The following is a 15,445-nucleotide window of genomic DNA, read 5'->3' as shown; positions in this document are numbered from 1 at the left end:
TATGTGTGTGTGTGTGTGTGTGTGTGTGTGTGTGCACATATATGCGTTTATGTATTTATATATGTGTTTGTGTGTGTGTGTGTTTATGTGCCTTTGGTGCTTACAAGAAATTATAATGTATATGATTTATTTATATATCCTTTTATAGTTTTCTTTACTGTCTAAATCAAAGTAAAATGATTTTTAAAAATTAAAATCATTGCTTAAAGTGTGAGTGATATTGTTTTATGCCAAGAGATTATTCTGAACATCACTGCATCGTGATAACAATGCATTGTTGTCGTCCCAATATAATGCCAAAAGGAAATTTGATATTTGTCAGGCAGGTATTTACTTAAGGATTATGATTACATTTGTCTGATCTTTCTGTAACTGAGCTAGGTCACAATCTTTTATTTTTAAAAAAGGTGTGTGTCAAATGCAATGCTACAAATGTGGACTTATTGATTGGCTCTTCAGAGAAATTGTTATTGAGATATGTGGCATAAAAAAATAAGCAATTATTCTATACATGTAGGATGAGACATGACACTCTTAAGGTGCTGTTATGATTTTTATTTTTGACAAGAGACTATGCTGATACCGGCCAGCGACCTATTTTACACTTGAGTACAATGAGAGAATTAAGAGCTTTCCCCAATGACTCATCTTTGTGCCGTCCATTGCAGGACTTAAACTTGGGACACACAGGTCCAAAAGCGAGTATCATACCACTTGACTACAAGCTCATACACTTTCTGGTCATATTTATTTATAATTATTTTTAAAAAATAATGTTATCTTTTTTAAGAAATAATTTAGGAAGCCTTGTTACTTATTACAAGCTTTGCATTTAGGTGAATGGAAAAATAAACAAAATTTAAAAGAAACAAAAGATATGTGTAATAAAGCTTTAAAAAAAAACAACAAAAAAAAACCAGCAAAATTTATAATGTAACACCACATTCAACACTTTGCCATGAAAGGATCAAAAATTAAATTTAACTCTGTGATTACTCAATAATCATCTTCTAGCAGAGTTGGAAGCCAACCCCCTGGCTAAGTGTCCACACCCTGTTATATTAAAAATTTAGTCAGCCTGTGTTGGGTATGGCTGAGGTTCTTTACACCTTTCACTTGTAGGCCATCTATATATAAAGGCTGTGACTAGATTGTTACATTCATCATCATCATCATCATATATCATAATCATCATCATCAATATCATCATCATCATCTTTACTTCCACCACCACCACCACCACCACCAACACCACCACCAACACCTCTCATGTTTGATGAACGATTACTTTGATCCCATGACCAGGGCAATGTAACTTTGACACAAACACATGCGGCTTCCAGCCCATGAACAACTCTGACTTCAACTGGGAGTTTATAGACTTTGCTCAGGAATATATTTTCCCCCTACCAGCCAACGGTTATGATGGCACCTGGGAAGGTAAGATGATATGCAATTTAGGTTTCAGCAATTTTAAAACATCTTCTTTTGAAAGGAAAAGCTTTTTTTCTCATTTACACCTTTTGTCGCGGTAGTAAGTTCAAACCTTTTGTCGCGGTAGTAAGTTCAAACCTTTTGTCGCGGTAGTAAGTTCAAAGCACATGAGCTTCAAATTTCATGTGGAAATTGAAAATCAATTTGAGAAGATTTAACTAAAAGATTTTTAATAGCTGTTTTCATCATATTTTTGGCCAGTTATTCAACCTTTGAGTTTCCAATTCTCCGTCTAAAACAGTCAACATTTTAGCACTCTTTTGTTAGCAATACTATAACATTTTGGTCAGCCTTATCAAAATTTATGTGATACGACATTTTGATATCTTTCCAGGTCAAGGATTTCAAGGAATTCAAATATAAATCTTTGAATTAATTATTAATGAATCTAAATTCATAAACATAATGATAATAATAATAATAATAATAATAATAATAATAATAATAATAATAATAATAATAATAATAATAATAATCTTTATTGTCCAAATAGACAATTATTGTTAGGTTACAGCTCTTGTAATAAGCGAAAAAAGGTAATTAAAATAGTGGTAATAATGATGATAATAATACTGATAGTAATGATGATAACATTAAAATCATTGCTTAAAGTGTGAGTTAATATAATCATCATCATAGTAGTAAGAGAAGTAGTAGTAGAAGTGGTGGTGGTAGAAGTGGTAGATATAGTAGTAGTAGTAGTAGTAGTAGTAGTAGTAGTAGTAGTAGTAGTAGTAGTAGTGGTATTACAGTCAACTCCACTTAATCGCACACCATCGGCAGTTCGGGTTGGAGTGTCAATTAAGCAGAGTGTGCGATTAAGTAGAAAAGCTAAAAGTAGTATTAAAGCATCAGTTTTCATGTACCAGTCACGTAGGACTTTTTTTTTAGGGTTTTTATTTTTGTTCGTTTCTTTTTCTCTTTCTTTTTTGTTTTTTGTTTTTTTGTTTAGTGATAAAGCAGAGAAGGTGTGCGATTAAGCGAAGCGATTACATTTTTAAAAATCCGTTTTTCGGAAATGTGTAGCATAAAACCAGAGTGTGCAATTAACTGATTTACGATTAAATGGAGTTGAATGTAGTAGTCGACATCGTCGTTGTACAATAACAACTACTACTGGATAGGGTCTTTTGACCTTCAGTTTTAGGCAGGAGGCCACTTGCTATGTCTTCTATCCTCCAAAATTTGTTTTCTGAGTTGCTTTGTTTGTCTTTGGCCTGGAATGAGATTACTGGTTCTTAGCTGGGAGGGAGACAGTCAAATGTATAGTGTTAGTTTTGAAAGGTGATATTTTTTTACCTTGTAAATAACCATCTCTGCGTTCTGTACTGATAGTTATTCTTTTTGTTTTGAATATTTCCTGTAAACATCCGAATGTTTTCCTCTTTGTGGGATTCTATGCTTTGTCTGGATTAAACTTTTAGTGATCTCAAACTTAAAATACTGATGGTGTGCTCTTGGAATCTGCACCTGTTTCCTATTTGAACCAATTCCGGTTTGTCTCATTTTTTCTTTAGTTTCTTTATTTGTAAATGTAGAGTTTTTAGCTATTCCATTTTTTCCCTTTTTTGGCGCTGATATGACTTAAATGTGTCACAAGCTCTGTTAAACCCTTAAGATCAGGCAAACAACAACTACTTCTACTTACTACTACTGCTACTACTACTACTACTACTACTACTACTACTACTACTACTGCTACTACTACTATTACTAATACTACTACTGCTAGTACTAAAAAAAAATAAAAAAATAAAGAGCTTTTATATAGAGCAATATCCACTAAATGTGCTCAAAGTGCTTTAGGCGATATTACAATTTTTCGGACAAAGACAACGCTGTTAACGGCCAGGTACTCATTTTACACCTGAGTATGGTGAGAAAGTGTGAGTAAAGAGCCTTTTCCAAGGACTCAACTATGCGCCGAGTGCAAGGCTCGAACCCAGGACCTTCCGATCCGAAAGCGAGTGTCATACCACTAGACCACATAGCCGTACTACTACTACTACTACTACTACTACTACTACTACTACTACTACTACTACTACTACTACTACTACTACTACTACTACTACTACTACTACTACTACTACTCATACTATTATTCTATTACCATCACCAACATCATCATAATTTCATTCATTTTATTGTCTTTTTTTGTTTCTAAGGTAGGTATCTGGCTTCTGAATTTAAGGGCCTCAAAAAAGGTAGCAAGTCCTTGTTCAAGTCCAAGTTGTACACTCCTACTCAAGGCGAATGTGTCTCTTTATTTGTTGATTCTGGCTACAATACTGAAATGGAAAAAGATAGAGAATTGATCAAAGGTACATTCAGTATCAAACTAGTACCGGTAAAAGGTGACGGAACCAATGGCCCAATGGAGACTCTTTACACCATGGTGATCAAGAGAGAACAGTGGTGGAAGGAAATTCATTTTGATATCCTTTCCAAAACTCACTACCGGGTAAGATAGATAAATGTCTTGAGAGTAAATATTTTTTGATGTATGGTGGAGATGGTTGCAGTTGGGTGATTGTGCTGTTCTTGGTTGATCTAGTATATGTACTTGAGTGTTTACTAGTGGGGATATCCCAATTATAGATTTTTTGACTGGATTATATTGATAGTTTGTTGCACGGGGTCTTAGAGCATTTCACTATTATAATTAGGTTTGTTAAATTTGGTTGGCAATGGCAACATTCATTCTGAAATCGTTCAGCAAGAAAACTCTTTCCCAATTAGTGATCTCATTTATGAATTTACCAATGAGACAGATACTGAAAAACACCAAAAATGTGTTGAACCAAAAGTTTTCACACTTTTGAATTATGTCATTAAAATATGCCAGTCTAGGTATAGGAGAATAGAGTACTGGATTAATGGGGTTTTTTTCAATACACATCAGTAACAAAGATTAAAACATTGACGAATTTACATTGTAAACTCTAATTTGAAAAGAATAGATTTTTGTAGATAGCAATGACAAAAAGAACTATAAAGGCTATATTATTTCTCTCAAACTTGCAACAGTTATAATGATATCATTCTAGCAAAATTGAATCTCTCTATTACAAGGTAGATTACTCGTGAATAAAGGAACAAAACAATTTGGTTTTAACAGCACAGTATATTGCAGTTAATATCCAATTTCCGCGTGGCCTTATTAATCACATAATTAAAGATATAATAATTAGATGGCACAACAGTAATACAAGAAGAAAAAATAATGAAAAAATGAGTTGGCTATAAACTAACTTAATAATGACTAAAACAAATAATGGACCTATGCACTTCCACATCTTTAAAGTAGATCATTTGTAGTATAAAATAACTGGAATCATAACCTTATATGCGTGAAAGAAAAACAAAGCGAGTTCAGTCAGCAGTAACAAAGTTTGGTGTGTCTGATCTGTTCTGATTTATCATTGTTATGTCTTTGAGATTGTGGCATCTATTTTATACCTTTCAGCTCATTTTAGAAGCAGAGGTTGCCAATCCAAGTGGTTATGTCGCCATTGATGGCATCTCATTCTCTTCAAAGCCATGCCCTACCAATCTCTCTTGTGACTTTGAAGGAGATAATACATGTGGCTATACAAATGCTGGTGATATTAAATGGCATCGCGCTAGAACTGGGTTGATGTCATCTTCACTTGTAAGATATGAAAGGGACCATACCACAGGAACTCGAAATGGTAACTGGATTTCTTAAATATATTGTTTTTCAATGATTATTATTCCAAACCAATTTTCTGCACTGATCTTTAAATTTGATCAATATGTGGATAATAAAAACTTTTGGGTATATACTAAGACAAAAATTAATGTATTTAGCTTTATAAAAAAATTATGGCCATTAGTTATTAAAGCAAGGTATGATTTTGTCACTAGCATTGAGCTAATTTTTGATGACCAAACTTGTGTATAAACTCTTATACAGTGGTGATCGTCTAAATGCCTGCTGCCTTTATGTTGCTTTTGCCCAAATTCCCTTTATTGGCATGAAATAAAATTATTTTTCTTTGGATATATCCCTAAATGCCCATTTTCAAAACATTTCTCTTGAAGACATTTTTGGCGATTCTTCATAAAAAACAGTGTTTAATCAAAAAACTAAAGTTTAAGGTCAACAGACTCATGACATTTTGCCTAAATCTTAATGACTAGTCACTTTTCCTGCCCAATACTTTCTCTACCTATTCTGTCTCCAGCATTCTACCTCTTCCAAAGATACCTTTTATCCATGCATGAGCAACGCCAACTTGGCAGTACCCTGGCCCTCTCTCGTCTGAGTCTATAACAGACCACAGAGGGCTAAGGAAAGTGAATTAAAAACCCAACCATCAATAGTGCAACCGTCACATCATCATCATCATCATCATCATCATCATCATCATCATCATCATCACCACCATCACCATATCGTCCCTATTATTACTACACCACCACACTGTAATCGTCATGATCGTCATGCTATGGTGTATTATAATTATTGAATTATTTCTCTTCGCAATTTTAGTACTAATATTGTATGTTTTTGTTTATTCCACTAAGTGGGATCCTGTATTTGTATCTTGATGAGACTTTTAGGTGATTTCAAACTAAGTACATCGATGGTATGCTCTTGGAAATCAACATCTGTTTCCTATTTAAGCCATTTCTTGCGGGGTGTTTTAATTTTAATTCTAGATTTTTTTTTTACTTTCCCATCTTCTTCCTTTTTACTGGCGCTGATATGACCTAATTGCAAATGACGTAAAACCCTTATATCAACCCCCTCCCCCCCCCCCCCCCCCCTCTCTCTCTCTCTCTCTCTCTCTCTCTCTCTCTCTCTCTCTCTCTCTCTCTCTCTCTCTCTCTCTCTCTCTCTCTCTCTCTCTAATGCAAATTAAAACGAAAAAATAAATAAATTACCCCACAGAACATTTAGACAATCACCACTTTGTTGTGAAACTACAAATTCAATTTGTACAAATATATTTTTGCTTGCCTTTGATTAGTGAACAGAGGTAACAGTCTTATGGACCTGGAGGATTTTTTCCTTCACTTTCTTTTTTTTTTTTTCTTTAGAGAAAAAAGATTTGTTATTGCTATTGAACAACACTTTTGGCCTAAAGTAAAAGAGTTTAATATTTAGGTCATTTCATTCATTCTTCCTGACAAATTTTTTATTTTAGTCATTTGGTTTGGTCTGATCACGTTGCAAATTTTACTAAATGGTGTGCATCGACTAATATTTGGTTAACATCACAATATCTGGAGGGAATTGGCAATTTGGACTACCTTTTGTCTCATGAAGTTCCGCTTTCAAGCATAATATATTGTGATCTCTCTATTCAGAAAATATCTTATCATCAAAATTTCATGAAAGTTGCAAGGCTCCTTTATGCTTTGGAGTGCTTAAAATGATATTCAATGTAAAGTTACTTTTTGAAAATTAGTATCCCCAAAAGGGTTGGTTTAGAAGGATAACATTATTTTTTAAATTGTTGTGCTAATAGAGAGGTAAGTAGCAAGCCCTGCAAAGAGCCACAGGGGTTTATATTGGGGACCGCCAAAGTGTGATGGGTGAAATTAAAATGAATCAGTCCTGGGTACAATCATGGGGAAATTGGCCTTCAAGGTGTGTCACAGTCTTTAATTAGGACAGATCGACATGTATACTGTCACTTCTTTAGCCGATGTACAGCAACAATGTACAGAGTGTTTAAGCCACTCTTCCAGTTGACACAAGTCAACAATGCACGGTGTGACTGGTCGTCACTTCTTTAATGTCTCAATTTATTTCTCTCCTTGAATAGGCCACTATATGTTGTATCAATTTGATAAATCAGCTAAACCAGGGTATCAAATTGCAAAGCTCAACAGTTATCTACAACCGTCACATAACCATGGCCATTGTTTGACTTTGTGGTTTGCTGGATATGGAACAGGTCAGGAACAATTTCTTTATCTTTTCACTGACTAGATCATTTACTTTCTCACCTCTCCTCTTCAAATATTTCTCTTTCTTGTAACTTGTGTTACCATTCTTTATTTGTAATGGCTATCTTTACTACATATTATGTCATAGGTAAGATCAGACTGGAAAAGAAATAGATTATATGACTTCATCGGATTGTGACTTAAAATCAACAAATCTTAAAAGAATTTTTTTTAATAACATGGATTGTATTTTATTATGTTATAGAGTGGCTTGTTTAACTATTCTTGACTGAACTCGGCTCGCTGCCACCCAATGTCTCCTCTTGCTGGTGGAACAGCCTGGCAACTTCTTCCCCAGTTTTGAGGAGTTGGTGTCCCCACCCCCTCAAGGGATTGAATTTGTCTAACCGACTTCCATCTTGTGTATACAGCTCTGTCCAAAGTCAGGGAAGCTATGTACAAGTAGCTATTGTGCAGCTATGTGGTCTTGTAGTATGACACTTCTTTTCGGATTGGAAGGTCCTAGGTTCAAGCCTCGCTCAGCGCATAGTTAAGTCCTTGGAAAAGGCTCTTTGCTCACATTCTCTCACCAAACTTAGGTGTAAAATGAGTACCTGGCTGTTAAAATTGTTGTCTGTGTCGGAATAAAATTGCAATATTGCCTAACAGGCATCATGTCTTGTTCTACATGTTACTTGTTGCTGATGGTGATCAAACTCAGTACTTTTTGGGTACGAAGCAAAGACTATACCACTGAGCTACGCTGCCCCACAAGTGGTTATCTAGATATGGTATAAAATAACATCACAAAAATAAAATACTTTGTGTTTTAGCCCTCTAAAAGGGGAATCCCCATCCGGGTAGCCACTTTTACAGCATGCAGCTGCTGTTGTCACTTTCTGAGTTCTAGCAGTTTAACTAAGTCATCCGATTTGATGAAGAAATAAACAGCAGTGGCAAATAAACTTGAGCTTTTATATAGCACAATATCCTCTAAATGTGCTCAAAGCGCTTTACAAGGGGCCCCTGCCAACAACAACACTTAACATGTAGGACATGACATGATGCCTGTTAGGCGATATTACAATTTTTTCGGACAGAGACAATGCTGTTAGCGGCCAGGTACTCATTTTACACCCGAGTATGGTGAGAGAATGTGAGTAAAGAGTTTTCCAAGGACTCAACCATGCACCGAGCAAGGCTCAAACTCAGGACCTTCCAATCCGAAAGCTAGTGTCATACCACAAGACCACAAAGCCACACCAAGTAGCAAGTCCAAAATTGTAAGGTATGCCTTGCGGCCACCACACTCGAAAGACTGATTCGGGACCTGTTTGCTACGGTTCTTTATATTCTTGGTAATTTTGTCTGTCTCACATTCCAGTGGCAGACTTCGCAAAATTCCGGTCAGGATCCAATTTCTTTATTAATCGCCAAGTGTGGGGGCTAGATTGTGCAAAGTTGAGACTTTCTATGGTCTTCTGCCACTGTTACTTCCTTCTTTCTGCCAGAGACTGAAGTAGTCTATTGGCTACATCCTGGCACTGAGTCTACTGGTACTCCTTCTACAACTTTTCCTACTCCTCCGCCTTGATGTTGATGGGGGTGCTTGAGGCATATCAGGGGCAAAGGGGTAACTCCGGTTGACTGTCACCAGAACATCCCGGATGTCGAGCCAATACGCAGGTGCTTTCCCTGATAGGTGACAGAATGGAGATCCAACCCAGTGCCCGATTGAATACAGCCATCCCGGGCTTCTTCTTTTTCTTCTATTTTTCTTCTTCCTATTCTTATTCTTATTCATCATCATCCTTCTTTGTCTTCATTGATGACGTCACTTTTATCATGATCACTCAAAACGATTTAGTTCAAATGTTCATTTATTGGGTTATAAAATTACCAAATTGTAACATATTCAATATTATTTTGAAAGCAATCCTTACTGTTGGCATTGAGGGGGAGGATGAAATTATGGTACCATTGGTTCAACGATCCATCACATTCAAGAAACATTCAGAATATCAAGATTATGACTGGGACTATTTGCGATTTGACTTACCAGCCAAACAAATATTCCGTCTGAACATTTTGGTATATAGCAAAACTCCCAACACAGCTGTTGCTATTGATGACATTGAATCCCAGTTTGGAACTTGTGAAGAAATTGACAAGAAGAAGAATACGGAAAAGCAGAAAAAGCCTTATTATGACCGTGAGTTGTTTAAATTGTTTAATTTAAGAAAAAAGGTATTTTACGTGTAACACTATGCAATGTACCAAGATTTGACCCAAAAAGTTAGTTGACATTAAGACTTTCTATCCAAGGTATAAAAGAATATTTCAAATAGCTTGATTAAAAGTTTTTAAGCTTATATCTGTTCCAATTTTTCAGAAAGATTGAGTCATATGACTTCATTTAATAAGTAAATTAAAGTGTTTATTCACTCTGAGAGAGAGAGAGACAGAGAGAGAGAGAGAGGGAGAGAGAGAGAGAGAGAGAGAGAGAGAGAGAGAGAGAGATGTGACTGAAAGGGAAACATAGATGAAGTGCAACAAAACAAACTTGAGCTCAAAGTGCTTTCTGCGCAGGTGCTCACTTGCTGCGACTTCTGTCCTCTAACGTCTGTTTTTGGAGTTGCTCTCTGTCTTTGTCATTGTCTTGGAATGGGAATACTTAGTTGTGAATGCAAAGAAGAAGAGAAGGATTACTTGGTCTTGTCCTTTCCCTGGCCAGAGCTCTTGGCTAGGTTGGAAACGATCAAATGTAACGTTAATGTTTTTGGAAGATTTTTTTTTTCTTTTGTAAATCATCTTCCAGTTGTTACTGTTATATTTGTTTTGAATATATAATAGTTTAGTATTTGAGTGTATTCCTCTTAGTCAGATCCTGTGCTGGTTCTGGATGAGACTTTTAGGTGATTTCAAACTAAGTACATTGATGGTATGATCTTGGAATCTACATCTATTCCCTATTTGAACCAAATCCCCTTTGTCTTACTTTTTCTTGAGTGCTTTAATTGTAATTCTAGATTTTTTTTATCATTCCATTTTCTTATTTTTTACTGGTGCTCAAATGACTTAAAGTGTTCCAAGCGTCATAAAAGCAAACGAGCGCTTTACAATGGGTCCTCAGACAACAGATACACTTAACATCTAGGATGAGACTTGATGCCTGTAAGGCGATTTTACAATTCTTTTTTGATGAAGACAACGCTTTTAATGGCCAGATACGTATTATACACCTGAGTACAGTGAGAGAATGTGAGTAAACAGCCTTTTCCAAGCACTAAACTTTGAATTGCCCAAAGCAAGACTCGAGTGCCATATGACAAGACCACTAAAATGTGAAGTCCAGTTAAAAACAAAGCTTTAACAATTTGCCGTATTTGTCATTGTTCCTTTAAGCTCCTTGCACAACACATTATGCTGTAAATTTGGTTTTAACCTTTTATCATTTTCCTGACTTCTAGCTTCCAAGATGGTTGTCGACTATACATTTGAAGACAAGAAGTTTAAGATACCACTCAAACGGTGGACTATTACCAATTTTGCTTTCAAGTTAAACAAAGAGCAGCTCCTTCCTATGGATCACACGTTTGGAACAGTCAATGGTACATGCTAATGAAAAAAACCCCATATAATTCTATTACATATTACTCAATGGGCCTTTAAGGGCATCATAATAAGGTCAAGTGCTGTATAAGACCTTTAAGATATAAATTATATTATTGGTTTCTACTGGTGTTGTTTAATATTGTTATTATTATTATTATCATCATCATCATCATCATCATCATCATTATTATTATTATTATTATTATTATTATTATTATTATTATTATTATTGTTATTATTATTATTATTGTTGGTGTTGTAGTAGTAGATGTTGTAACTAATGATATTTTTGTTATATTATTATGATTATTCGGAAAATGTTCTTACAGTTCTATTAACCTCCTTCCCCATGAACAGGACATTACCTCTATGCTTCAAAAGAAGGAAATTCAAGCAAAATTAAAATGGCGGAATTCCCAGCAACAGGGAAAGTGTGCATCGACTTTTATTTGTATATGAACGGAGACAAAAGCACAACTTTCCAGCTGTCAGCTTTGAACAAGACAGAGTTAGTTCCATATTTTATCAGGCAAGGGGACAGCAGTCAGGATGGATGGTCACATGAGATGGTTGAGTTAGAAGGTCCTATCCAGCAGATTTTTATCGAGCCTGTATTTGGAAAGTATGGTGATGGTTTCGTGGCTATCGACGATTTTTCTATCTACAGACAGCATTGTCCTCCAACATGTAAGTTTTAGCATCTGTGGTAAGTGGATTTGTACTGTCATTACAAGGCAGAGCCATATATATATTATGATAAGATCAATAATTTTAAGCATATTTCTAAAATAAAATAGTTACATTTTTCATAACAAGATCCTTGTTTCTTTTCTCAAGTAAAAAGTTTATTTTTTCATCCGGTCAAAACTCACAAATGAATAATCTTGTATTCACATGAGGGGAAGTAAAGAAGTAAATTACTTTCTTTAATATTTTTTTTTTCATGGTTGGATGCCTGCAAATCACATTCATTGCCCAACACAGCACCTTATATGTACAATGAATTGTACAATGTTTGATCGGAGAGTCTTTAATCTAGTGAACCAAATACCTTTGATGCCATCACGGAATAAATGTTTAGTCCTTTAACTTTAATTTTAAGCTATTTGAATTAGTTACATACATTGAGCTTTGAGCATGTGATCTTTCCATCTCTACAACAGCAACAACACTGCAACAACTACTACTACTACTACTACTACTACTACTGCTACTACTACTACTACTACTACTACTACTACTACTACTACTACTACTACTACTACTACTACTACTACTACTACTACTACTACTACTACTACTGCTACTACTACTACACCACCACTATTACTACTACTACTACTACTACTACTACTACTACTACTACTACTACTACTACTACTACTACTACTACTACTACACTACTACTACTGCTACGAATAATAATAATGATAATAATAATAATAATAATAATAATAATGATAATAAATATACCACCACCATCACCACTACCATTAACTTACTGATACGGATCTTTAAAAAACGTGTAACTACTATAATTAACCAATATATTTACCAATCTGTATGTTTTTGATAAAAAGATTTGTCAGCAAAAAAAACAACAAAATAAATAAATTTTAAAAAAATAGAATAAAATAATAAAAATTACTAATGTTAGTGCTGTATGACTTGGTGGACTTGCTAAAGACTATTTGGTAATTAATTGATAAATTGCTTTAATCATTGTTGTCTTTCTTAACCTGCCTGAAAGTTAATTTGTTTAAAAGTATTACTTGTTATCGATGCAATAAATCGTGCTGTATTTATCACATATGTTTTGTTTTTTTGTTGTTGGCAAATTTGTTTTAATTTATGTTTATTTCTTCAATTCTTTATTTGTTGAATAGCTCAATGTCAGTTTGAAGATGATGGATGGTGTGGATACACGCAAGAAAACTCAAATGAAGTCAACTGGGTCATCCAACAAGCTGGTGATAATTTCTCTTTTGGGCCTCTCGAAGATCACACTCTCGGAACAGGGATGGGTAAGAGTGATGGATATTCCTCTTTAAAATAATAATAAATAAATATGCATATTCCGGAAAAGCCACTTTTATTGACATCATGTCGTACAACAATTTTTGCAGACAAAAAATAAATGACAACCTAATTTGGGAGATATTCTTGAGTGATAGAATGAAATGAATAAATAAAATTCCCTTTATTCATCCCTAGGAGAAATTTGTCTTTAGGTCTATTCCAAGGGGAGATTGTAATAACCTAGGCATCAGCCGCTGTGCAGTGCTGCAAAGTGAGCTAGGGCAAGGTGCCTTGTTCAAGACCACACAAAATGGCGGGCAGTCAAACACAACCATTTCCACCATCCAACTACCGGTGGCTTTTTCTGTTTGATCTCGTATCATGGTCTCCCCTAAGCCCAACGCGGTTGAGAAAATGGTGACACAATGAACTTCTCATCAAAAGCACTCTGTTAATGAATTTCTAATAGCAGAAGGGTGCTGTGCAGCAACATCCATCAAAGATTTTATGGTGATATGTGTATTACTGATGTCACAGTATGAAAGTGGGTTAGAATTTTCAAAGAAATGTCCCAACAGAGACAAAAATGTTTGATCGCAAGCGACTAGGTAAGCCACCTTCTGCATCTGATACAAGTAATCAAGAAGCAGTTGACCATTTGATTAGGGGGAATCAAAGGGTAAAAGATAAAAATATCGCTGATGAAGTTGGAAATTCAAAAGAACGAGTACACCATATTGTGACATCTCTTTTTGGTTACAGAAAAGTCTCTGCATGATGGGTTCAAAGACAGCTAACGTCAAAAATGAAAGCGCAGAGAAAAGACATTTGTACCCAAGATTTGAATTGATATGACAAGGAAGTAGAGACTTTTCTGCAGACTAGTGATGAATTTTTGGTTCTCCATTATGACCCACAAACTAAAGTGCTGCCTTTTCCAAGCCCAAAGAAGTTGCAAGTTATTGTCTCTGCGAGAAAGGTCTTGTTTACCATTTTCTGGGACATGGGAGGCATAGTCCACATGGAATTTCTTGAACAAGGGAAAACAGTTAACTCTGAAAAATATGTTTCAATTCCCCAAACTATACCTGCACGGGTTCGAGGTGGTAGAGATTCAATTTTGCAGCATGACAATGTGCTACCACACACTAGTCGTCAAACCCAAGATGCATTAATTCGGTTCAAACTTCCAACCCTACAGCACCCTGCATATAGTCCTGACTATTTACTGTTCCCCCTGCTTAAGAAGTATCTGAAAGGAAACCGTTTAAACAGTTATTTGGAGGTAGTGGCAGATGTTTGTCGATAATGCCAACCAAAATCACCAGGATTCTTCGCTGACAGCATGCACCAACTAGATCGGCATTGGCAACTCTGTGTTGCTCTTGATGGCAATTATGTGGAAAATAAATTAATGGTGCGATACGTATCTCAGATTCTAAGCTTTCTTTTCATATATTATGTTTGTATCTCCTGTTGAGAACAAAAAAGTTGTAACAAAACGGTACTTATATATCAGCCCACCCTTGTACATTCTGACAAAGGTTTTACAGACATCACTTTTTTATGTGCCACACATTAGCCTACATCATCACCACTTTCATTGACTACAATCATTTGGGGGTTTTTTTGGCCATGATATTTTATTTTTTTCCCTTTTATCTCTGACAGGACACTATGCTACATTTGCCACATACTATGAAATAGAAGACGATCGTACTATTAAGTCCTCAATAGTTTCACCGATGTACAGCGCTAACGATGCCCAGTGCCTGCAATTCTTTTACTCCGTATATAAGTTTGCAGAAACGCAACCTAAAGTCGAGTTATTTGTTTATATCAGAGACGAGAGTGGTAAAGAAATAATGCTACTCAATGTCACTCAGGAAGAAACGGAGGGCTGGGTCAAAGCCATGTTACCTGTCATGACTGAGAGGATTGCAAAACTTCAGGTGAGAGATCAAAGAGATAAAAATACTGAGATGTACTTGTTTGTTAAAGAAAGTTAAAAAGTTCCATATAGCCACAAAGTCAATAGTTGATTCCTTCATAGGAGTATAGGAGCTTCTAGATTTTTACCCCAACCTGACCACAATTTTACCAAAAGTACAATCATTGTCTGCCATTATAAGTGTCTTGTCTTGTTACACATGTGTTGCTTTTTGCTCTGGACTTCCTTAAAATGCATTCAGCACATTTATTGGTTATTGCTTTATATAAAATAAATGTTTTGCTTTTTGTGTATTTAATAAAAAAATATGTTTTTGAAAGAAAACCGCTGCACTCTTGCCTAGTTTTGGGTTAAAAGGTTGGGGTTAACAGGGTTTTGATTCACAATAATCGGTGCAGTACTCTAATAGATATTCAATTTTTTGGCAAACAATTTAACGCA

The 15,445-nt window shown here is 35.4% G+C and overlaps 1 protein-coding gene across 1 annotated transcript in view; it reads left to right on the top strand.

Annotated features, from left to right (window-relative positions):
- Positions 1-15,445, top strand: part of LOC144978319 (MAM and LDL-receptor class A domain-containing protein 1-like) — a 213,693-nt gene that overhangs the window by 112,773 nt on the left and 85,475 nt on the right. The window contains exons 37-45 of the mRNA XM_078924193.1: positions 1,306-1,440; positions 3,663-3,958; positions 4,964-5,189; positions 7,296-7,427; positions 9,353-9,631; positions 10,890-11,030; positions 11,392-11,721; positions 12,921-13,058; positions 14,725-15,005. Coding sequence (XP_078780319.1) covers positions 1,306-1,440; positions 3,663-3,958; positions 4,964-5,189; positions 7,296-7,427; positions 9,353-9,631; positions 10,890-11,030; positions 11,392-11,721; positions 12,921-13,058; positions 14,725-15,005 — 1,958 coding nt within the window. The remainder of the gene's footprint in view (positions 1-1,305; positions 1,441-3,662; positions 3,959-4,963; positions 5,190-7,295; positions 7,428-9,352; positions 9,632-10,889; positions 11,031-11,391; positions 11,722-12,920; positions 13,059-14,724; positions 15,006-15,445) is intronic.

The sequence above is a fragment of the Berghia stephanieae genome, chromosome 8, assembly GCF_034508935.2.
Source record: "Berghia stephanieae isolate SIO BIC M18660-M18661 chromosome 8, UCSD_Bste_1.3, whole genome shotgun sequence".
In the NCBI taxonomy this organism is placed as follows: Eukaryota; Metazoa; Mollusca; class Gastropoda; order Nudibranchia; family Aeolidiidae; genus Berghia; species Berghia stephanieae.
The sequence above is the reverse complement of the archived record's forward strand: the minus strand, read 5'-3'. Positions and strand labels throughout refer to the sequence as shown.